General features: G+C 38.7%; 2 protein-coding genes across 3 annotated transcripts; one reads left to right on the top strand and one right to left on the bottom strand.

Annotated features, from left to right (window-relative positions):
• Positions 1–6: 6 nt before the first annotated feature.
• Positions 7–2,107, top strand: LOC21387377 (DNA topoisomerase 6 subunit A). Of its 2 annotated transcripts, XM_024168466.1 has the most exons (3): positions 7–571; positions 918–1,698; positions 2,008–2,107. In XM_024168466.1, exons 1-2 carry the CDS (start codon positions 50–52, stop codon positions 1,668–1,670), a joined length of 1,275 nt encoding a protein of 424 aa, XP_024024234.1. In that variant the 5' UTR covers positions 7–49; the 3' UTR covers positions 1,671–1,698; positions 2,008–2,107. The 2 variants fall into 2 exon arrangements, with proteins under 2 accessions (XP_024024234.1, XP_010100838.1); XM_010102536.2 differs by lacking the exon at positions 2,008–2,107 and having other exon boundaries at positions 918–1,819.
• Positions 2,108–2,821: 714 nt separating this feature from the next.
• Positions 2,822–8,343, bottom strand: LOC21387376 (pentatricopeptide repeat-containing protein At5g02830, chloroplastic). The gene is made up of 12 exons (XM_010102535.2): positions 7,826–8,343; positions 6,919–7,006; positions 6,545–6,749; positions 6,173–6,280; positions 5,686–5,850; positions 4,995–5,567; positions 4,509–4,574; positions 4,300–4,380; positions 4,112–4,209; positions 3,668–3,878; positions 3,422–3,482; positions 2,822–3,171 (listed from the first exon to the last, which is right to left on the bottom strand). Exons 1-12 carry the CDS (start codon positions 8,310–8,312, stop codon positions 2,846–2,848), a joined length of 2,469 nt encoding a protein of 822 aa, XP_010100837.1. The 5' UTR covers positions 8,313–8,343; the 3' UTR covers positions 2,822–2,845.
• Between the last annotated feature and the right edge of the window lie 997 nt (positions 8,344–9,340).

The raw sequence follows: 9,340 nt of genomic DNA, 5'->3' as shown, positions 1-9,340 counted from the left end.
TCTTTCCCTCCTTTACTCTTCAGTCTTCACCTCCATTTCTCTCTCCTCCATGGCTGACAAGAGGAAGCGCCGCCGACCGGACCTGAGCTCCGACGACGACGGTGAAGTCCACATCCCTTTCAAGAACCGCCTGAAGCCCGACGCCGCCATTATCAAAACCCTCGAAGGCATCACCGCCTCCCTCCGCTCCTCTTCCTCGTCCTCCTCCAAAACCCTAACCCTAAACGACCTCTCCCTCGCCAACGCCTGCCGCGAGGTCACCGACCTCTCTCTGGCCTCCGTCCAGTGCTCGATCGAGTCCCTCGTCCTCTCCATCGCCCGCTCCATCCTCGCCGGCGAAGGCTTCTCCTTCTCCGTCCCCTCACGCGGCGCCGCGAACCAGCTCTACGTCCCCGAGCTCGACCGGATCGTCCTCAAAGACAAGTCCTCTCTCCGCCCTTACGCCAACATCTCCACCGTACGGAAGACCTCCATTACCACCAGGATCCTCCAGCTCGTCCACCAGCTTTGCCTCAAGAACATCCATGTCACCAAGCGTGACCTCTTCTACACCGACGTCAAGCTCTTCCAGGTAATCCATGTCCATACACACACACACACACACACACACACCCATTTCTCAGTGCTTTTGGATGCAAAGTCTGCTTAAATTTGGGCAAATAATTAAACCAAAGAAACCAACAGGATTAGAAAGGTTTTTGATAGTTTCTTTATATATGTTCCCTAACGTACTCTTGGATTTTCCTCTCTTCTTCTGAGCAATAATTTAGTCAGATCGTACTAATATATTTTTGAGAAAATGAAATATCTAACGACAATTTTTGCTGAAATTTTTCGATAGTTTTGTTGAGTTATACTTAAATTTAAAGCATTAATATTTACATGAACACTGAGATGTTTTTATGCTTGGGTTTCAGGACCAGACACAGTCTGATACGGTCCTCGATGATGTCTCCTGTATGCTTGGTTGTACTCGTTCGAGCCTCAATGTTATTGCTGCCGAGAAAGGTGTGGTTGTGGGGCGTTTGATTTTCAGTGATAATGGTGATATGATTGATTGTACTAAGATGGGAATGGGTGGGAAGGCGATCCCGCCGAATATCGATCGGGTTGGGGATATGCAGAGTGATGCACTGTTCATTCTGTTGGTTGAGAAGGATGCTGCTTACATTAGGTTGGCTGAGGATAGGTTCTACAATCGGTTTCCTTGCATAATTGTGACGGCAAAGGGGCAGCCAGATGTAGCGACGAGACTGTTCTTGAGGAAGATGAAGATGGAGCTCAAGCTCCCGGTGCTTGCTCTTATGGATAGTGATCCATACGGGTTGAAGATCTTGTCAGTTTATGGTTGTGGATCGAAGAACATGTCGTATGACAGTGCAAACTTGACCACACCAGATATCAAGTGGTTAGGGATCAGGCCGAGCGATTTGGACAAGTATAAGATACCGGAGCAGTGCAGGCTGCCAATGACCGAGCAGGATATTAAGACAGGGAAGGATTTGTTGGAGGAGGACTTTGTGAAGAAGAATCCAGGGTGGGTTGAGGAGCTGACTTTGATGGTGAAGACTAAGAAGAAGGCAGAAATTCAGGCGCTGAGCTCATTTGGGTTCCAGTACCTGTCTGAGGTCTATTTGCCACTGAAGTTGCAGCAACAAGATTGGCTTTGAGGGCTGTGAATTTTTTTACTTATTGTTGGTAAGTCATGTAATGACTAGTTCATTTTGCTTAACTGATGCCAAACTGTTCTTATGTTAATGTATCTGCTCTTAAATGAATAATAGCAACATTTTGAGTTTAGTCTGTTTGGTTTTGCTAATGCTCAGTGTTTTTATCACTTTTAGGATTCATTACTAATGCTCAGTGCACTCTCATTAATGATTAAACCATAATCATTTGCAGATAATGTCAAGTTGCTAAAGTGTTTCTAAGCTACATTGTTTTCAAATGTTCTAAATATTAAGACTGAATCTGGCTGTAAACAAATATCATTTGCAATCATAACAGGGGAAGTAGTTGCAGGCATAGCCTAGCGGTGATTTCACACCTGACTCCACCACAGTATAGGGTTCGTATCGCCAACCTCTAGTTTCAATATATATATATATATATATATATATGTATGTGTGTATATATATATATATATACATATATATATATATATATATCATAACAGGGGACAAGCAAAGAACTGGATTAGTGAGTAAGCTCCAAGAAAACTTGAATCAATGACACAAAAGGAAAAACTTTTTATTTATCTTCTATTATGGAATACACTTGAAAGTTCTTTAACTTACATGACTGGATTAGTGAGAGAGGGCTGTGGTTTATCACTTGTAAACATGTTTCTGTAATGCCAAGTCATGTAAAGATTGGATGATTGTTGAAGCGACGCAAAAGTGTTGTTATGCTGATGTATCTTTCATTGCATGAATCATCAAAACATTTTGTGTTTATTTAATTATTTCAGTTTTAGGTTTAGTGGGCCATTGACATTGAACCGTAATGGTTTGCAGACATTGATGTTAAATTGCTAAAGAGTTGATAAGTTGAGTTCCTTAAATATAATAACATTCAAGACTGGATCAGGCTACGCACATCATTTGTTGCAAGTTTGCAACCATACTAATGTAAGGGGGGAAAAAAAAAAAAGAATTGTAATCAATGAGACAAATTGATAAATTTTATTTCATTTTTGTCCAGCAATTTACAATATGAATGTTCTATAAATGGCCTATGAATGGTTACATTTTAATCTGGTACAGGAATGACTAAATACATATATATATATATATATATATATAAAAGAGAAAAATGGCTAGCACATGCATCTTTTACAAAATTTTCAAGTGGTGTAATGATTCCTTAAAAGGGAAATTTTTCTCTGCAACCAATGTTGCAATGATTCCTTTGTGACCTTTAACCTCTGTATAACCACAGGTCTTCTCGTGGAATATTTCATCTCCCCAGAAAAATCACTTGATCCTAAGCTATCCGAGTCCACTTGTCTATTAGGTTCGATTTTTAGTCCTGTTGAGAGAACCTCTAGCCCCAATTCATCCTTCAGAAGTTTAGTTATTGCATCTTTCACCTCTAGTTCTTGTTCATCTGGAACTGCGTCAACCTTACAAGCTCCGATGATGATAAGCATGTCGTCTTTCACCAAATATCCTGTCATCACAAATCATTTTAACTTCGTTGTCAACTTCATGAAAGATAAAGATGCAACAACCCCATCAGTTGTGTGATGAAAGATATAAGTTGGGGTAAGTTTTCATGTTCGGTTTAAGTGCTAGTTTATCTCCTTGCAACGTTCTCGCCAGAGTTTTACTTTACATCACACAGTTCTCAATAGTAACATGCATTTGTCTCTTTGTTAATAATGCAATGCCTTGAGAAGAATCCATTCATAATTTCATACCCATAGTATAGTTCTCTTTGACCATTCGGAGGACAGCAAGAACGACAATCCGAGCTTCGACCTGTTAGCAAATTGCGTCAGAGAACAGAGAACTTTGACAACATAGAAAAGTGGCATCTTAATGCAAAGCGTAATAGAAAGTTATTAGTACAACAATACCCAAGTCATGCTTCAACAAAATGCTCAGAGTCATGCTTGGCTTTTAACAACGCTTTTAAAGCTCACTGACTTATACTATTTGCATACCTTTTTAAGCCCTTGAACGTCAACAGTTAGGGTTTCAGCAATATGCTTTTCCAAGTGTTCAGCAACTTTCTCAAGCAGTAAACTTTGAGGTCTCTTTTTGTCTGTCTTGTTAAAGGAACTGGACTCTTCCCGGTTCTGATTGTTGCCTTGTATTACTCCTTCACACCACTCCTCTATAAGTTGCTTGAGATAATAATCATTGGAGTTATACCTGTGATAAACAAGTTTCATTAGCAGGATAAAGAGAACGTGTAATTAAGTTATTAAAAGTGACACAAAACAGGGCAATACTCAATAAAGCAATATAAACACTTACAAAAATGACCAAGGGAGAAATATGGAAGCATCAGAAAGCTAACTAGTAAAACTAAGGGCACACTTTCCCTTTTCTTTTGCTAAAGTTATTATTGAAAAAGGATCATGTTCATCTGATTGCGGACATACCCTGCTCTTCGCATATCCTGATATACTGCCAGGCACTGCTTTACTTCTTGTAGAGAACCATATCTGTTGCGTGCCCTTAGAAGCGTATTATATGTCACCTAAAAACAAAAAAGAGCGTCAACCTGGAATTCATTCTTTCTCTCAGTTTATAGTAGAATTGTACGTGGTACACCAGATTTGGCTCGCACCAGGTTTGGTTGTATCTGATATCTTTTCATTTCAGCAAATAATTCAAATGCTTGCTTCAAATCTTTACTTTCCACGCAAACCTATCAATAAAAGAGCATTATGTGTCAAAGATATAGGAGGGTATATTTAAGTTAATACAAAGTAGCATCCAGCTATCTTAAATAACCATAAATAACGGGCACAACCATTATAGCATATAGCTTAACACCTTTATAACTGTAGTATATGCGACCACATCAGGTTCAATTCCAGTTGCACGCATAGTTTTTAAAATCTGCATTGAAATAAACTTGTTAAGTTACGCGGGAGAACGAAAATTACAGCCAAGAAACTCAAACATGATAAATAGTAAACTACACCAATGAATTATAGGTAGGATGCTCTTTGCAAATGAACATTAAATCCTTCCTCTTTCCCATGGAAGCTTCAGTTCGTAATTCTTTCCAAGTAAACGCATATTGTTTGGGAAACGGACATAAGAGATAAAGAGGGGGTGCATAATATGAGTTGCTCACACTAAAGCCACACATAATGGATAATATCATTGAATTTATGCCCAAATGCAAGGACCACAAGGGAAGACTTGAATCTGAATCTTCATTCCTAATCCAACCAGCACATAAGAAATATGAAAGACAATGGAAAATGCAAAAAGAAAATTGAATGTCAATATCGGGTTCAATCAACAAACTACCTGTAGCGCACCTTCTACATTGCCCAAGTCTCCACAAATATCAATCAATATAGACCACGTTATTTGATTAGGAGAAAGGCCTACTGCTTCCATCTCCTCTATCAAAGCTTTTGCATGGTAGTAATCGGAACCACAGGCCTTCATTAAGATATTGTATGTCGTAGTTGTGGGTGTAAAAGGAAGCTCTCTGGCAAAGTTTAAACCACATAAAGTAGATGATTGAGAGATACTAGTAACTCCTGCACTTTGATTGCTATCCCTGTCTCCTCTGCCATCTTCTTCAGAAGTCTCCTGGACTCTATTTCTTTTCAAAAACTCGAAAAGACGGAAAGCCCTGTCATACTGGCAAGCCTCAACGCATGCATGTAGAAGGATATTACAACACTGCGTGTTAGGTTTGCAGCCAGCCAGAAGCATCTCTTCAAATAATTGGACTGCCTTATCCACAATACCTGCATTTGCACAGGCACTGATCAATGACGACCATGTAACTGTATTGGGATTTACACCAGCTGATAGCATGTCTTCTTTGACTTTTAGAGCCATTTGCCACAATTTTGCATCCGCGAGAACCTGGGAAAGTTGGAGCATTGATTACGGAATATCTTGCCACATGGAAGTTCAGGAGTCGGGTACATCAGCTGATATATCATGAGCAGACAAATGCATAAAGATCCATGGTCAAAGATACCTTCACAATAGTGCTGTATGTGAAAACGTCCAACTTCAACAATCCTGTTGATTCTAGGTGTTGTACTTCCTTATAGATATCTTGAGCCAAATCAACTCTTCCAGCAAGACAGCATGCCTTCAGAAGAATATTGTAAGATGCCATATCTGCTTGGACACCAAGGTTCTGGATGTATAAAATACTTGGGGTTATATAATTGGGGTGATAACTGGATGCACGGAAAAAATTACGCTTTTAGAAAATTGTTATACACATTAAGCAAAAGATATTTCAATGGGAAATTAGAGGGGTAAATTAAGCATATTTCTCTTGATGCTATCGTACAGGAATTAAGAAAGACAAGAAGAGAAAATTATGATTTTGGCAAATCTCAGTACAAATGAAGCTCTAAAGCCAAGGATTAAAAAAAAAAGGCTAAATTCGAAAGACACGTCACCTAAAACAGTTTCAGCATGCGAGAAGGGGGGGCGGGTTGGGAGAGTATTACCTGCATATCCTTGTAAACGTTTAATGTGTAGCTAAAGTCATGGGCATTCACGTTCATGAGGCTGTTAAATACGTAAACATTTGGGGTGACTTTCTCATTGAGCAAATCCTGCATTAGAAAATTCAAGAGTGAAGAAAACTACAAAACTCTACATCTTAGTTTTGCATCAAGATCACATAAAGTACTAGGGATGATTGCATTGTCATCTAGGGAGAAAAACACGAGTAGTGTCTAGATTCACATAATAAACTAAAGGCAAGCAAATTTCAAGGTAGGCGGTGGCGAATACAGGAAAAGTGAAAAATGAACACCATATCTGAAATTCCAGCTAAGCAAACCAATTTGAAACAAGACAGTGAATGTGGCAAATACCTCATAAATGTATCTAGATTTCTGGTAGTCATGACAACGACCACAAACGTCAATTATTGTGCGATAAAGATACATATTAGTACTGGTAGAGTTTTTCTTGGATGCTTCATGTGCTATCAGAGCAGACACCAAGTCCCCTTTCTTTCCAAACTCATATACTGCGTCACAAAATATAATATGCGCATGGGGTAGAGTACAAGCATACCTGTAACATGCAACACATAAAAGCATCAAACCAGTTAACCAGATACTATATGGATTCCCCCATAGAAGTTGAATTCTAGGTCACGCCAGAAACAAACATGTCCAGTTAAGGCACATCCTGACATGGAAACCTTCTGTGGACCAACTCACTGAAGAATAGCCAATCATACCTTATGGCCATTTTCGGATTTCTCTTTTCAACACAGATCTTGATAACATCAGAAGGCTTCACTAATTCTTTGATTGAGAAACCATAACCTGAACCAAGTAATCATATGTCACCCAACGCAAATAATCTACTATACAAAAATAAGCGAATCCAAAACACTCCAACAAGGACGCTCTTATACTGTTTTTTTTTTTTTTTTTGTATGTAAAAAAATAAGAAAAGAGAATTTATAAATAGGAATTATTACACAAATGATCCAAGGATAAGATATCCTCAGATGTAGTGCAAGAAGAAAACCACAAAAAAACTGATGAACCCTTAGATACCAAATAAGAACCCTCAAATAAAGGAAAATTTTAAAAGCTTTGTCCCATTAATATAAGTGTTTCATACTCATACCGGTTGGTGTCATGCCAAGCAACTAAATTCTATGTTTTGATTTATCAAAATATACCAACATTAGTTTTTTTTTTTTTTTTTTTTTAACCAGTTATTTCCCCAAAAATCAACAGCTTTAACTTGATAAGCTTAGCTTATAACTGATTAAAAGAAACTTTTCTTCTTATACACACAGAAACAAAGAACCTAGTAATACTATTATCAATGCAGCTAAAAAGGATAAAAGGCTTTGCCGAATTGAAATCTTTGAGCATGGAAATGTGAACTTTACCAAATCTCAACACAAAATCACAGATTTATATACTACATATTATCATAATTTAACCCTTAAAAAAAATAAAAAAAATAAAAAAAAAAACAACAACAACAACAACATCTTGAATAAAAAAAATGTGATTTTACCAAATCCTACAACAAAATGAGGGATTTATATACTACTAACTGAGCTAACCATAAAAATTACAAAAAAAATATATATATGTTTAACAAGAAAACAAAAGGAATATTACCTGAAAGTACCTCAAAGAGTTCAACTAGTTCCTCCACTTGCTCACACCTCAAAATGCGGCGACATTCCCTGCGTATCAACTCCAAAGCCCAGCCATCAAATATCTCCACCGGAGGAAATCCTAGCTCGTCCAATTTCCCCAACAGCCTGGCGAAGCTCCGAACCTTTCCGTCACGGAGGACCGCGGAAATCCCCTTCTCAGCGGAGGCGAGCTCCGCTCGGAGAGCGGACCTGAGCCGCGAGGCGTCGACGCCGGAGACGGCGAGGCTCTCGACAACGACAGAGAGGTCGCGGAGCTTGGCGTCGCCGGCGAAGTCCGCGAAGTGGCGGAGGTCGGAGCGGACGGCGGAGGAGCGAGAGGGGAGGTTGGAGGGAGAGAACTTGGAGGAGGATCGGAAATGGCGGTGGTGGTGGTGGTGGTGAGAAGGGTTTGGAGGAGTGGAAATGGAGGAAGAAGAAGAGGAGACGACGATCACGAACTCTCTCATTCTCGGCCAACCGTTCTTCTTTTTGGCGCTGATGATGATGACCCGAGTTTTTTTTATGGGTTTTGGGAAACGACACGTCGTTTTGGCTGTGTGGTATACTTTTTTTCTTATCCGTTTTCCGAAGGGAATTTGAAAAAGGATTTCCCCCGGTCTCTTTGGCATTTTCTTGTTTTAGATATTTTTCTTGATTTTTTATCTCTCCGCTGATGATGAGGGCAGAACTTCAAACGACGTGCCGTTTTTGTTGTATGGTGCATATTTTACATTATCCATTTCTCACGAGGTAATTGAGGGAGTGTTAAAGTATAAAATTATTATTAACCCACTTCTTAAAAGTTAGCTTTTAAGATGGATTGGTAAACTAACATGGTATCAGAGCGGAAAGTATAAAATTATTATTAACCCACTTCTTAAAAGTTAGCTTTTAAGATAGATTGGTAAACTAACATGGTATCAGAGTAAAAAGTTCTGAGTTTAAACTCCCGTAATTGCACTCTTTATCCCCATTTAAAATTATCATCACGTGTTGGGTCTTTATATATTTCGGGCTTAAATATTCACGTCTTGGGGTTTTCAATTAATTTACCCATACGATTGCCCATTGTCCAGCCCACACTTGAGGGGGAGTGTTAAAGTATAAAACTATTGTTAGCCCACCTCCTAAAAGCTTAAGCTTTTAGGATGGATTGATAAACTAACATGCTTTACATTACATGAGATTTTCTTCTATAATTCATAGGCAGCATACCCAAATTTTTTAAACAATTAGAAAAATCATATTATAAAAACATTGTATTATATTATGTTTATAATCAATGAATCAATTTTCTAAGCTGGCCTCTTAACTTATTCTATATGTTGGCTTCCGTTACAAATTGTCACTACTTTATCACATCTTTTGGTATGTGTAAGATTAATTTAGTACAGTTGAAAAGAGGACAATAAAGAAAAATGCATTAGGTCCCAAAGGATTTCATTTAATTACATTTACTTGTTCTCAAAGGCTTTATACATTGTATCAATGCTTT

This window comes from Morus notabilis, unplaced genomic scaffold, assembly GCF_000414095.1.
Source record: "Morus notabilis unplaced genomic scaffold, ASM41409v2 Scaffold845, whole genome shotgun sequence".
In the NCBI taxonomy this organism is placed as follows: domain Eukaryota; kingdom Viridiplantae; phylum Streptophyta; class Magnoliopsida; order Rosales; family Moraceae; genus Morus; species Morus notabilis.
This window is presented reverse-complemented; position numbering and strand designations above follow the sequence as displayed.

Coding starts and splice junctions, on each gene's coding strand:
- LOC21387377 (XM_024168466.1), top strand. CDS start 50: ATGGCTGACAAGAGGAAGCGCCGCCGACCGGACCTGAGCTCCGACGAC. Junction 572..917: donor CCGACGTCAAGCTCTTCCAG/GTAATCCATGTC, acceptor CTTGGGTTTCAG/GACCAGACACAGTCTGATAC.
- LOC21387376 (XM_010102535.2), bottom strand. CDS start 8,312: ATGAGAGAGTTCGTGATCGTCGTCTCCTCTTCTTCTTCCTCCATTTCC. Junction 6,750..6,918: donor AATCCGAAAATGGCCATAAG/GTATGATTGGCT, acceptor TGCATGTTACAG/GTATGCTTGTACTCTACCCC. Junction 5,851..6,172: donor ACGTTTACAAGGATATGCAG/GTAATACTCTCC, acceptor TTATACATCCAG/AACCTTGGTGTCCAAGCAGA.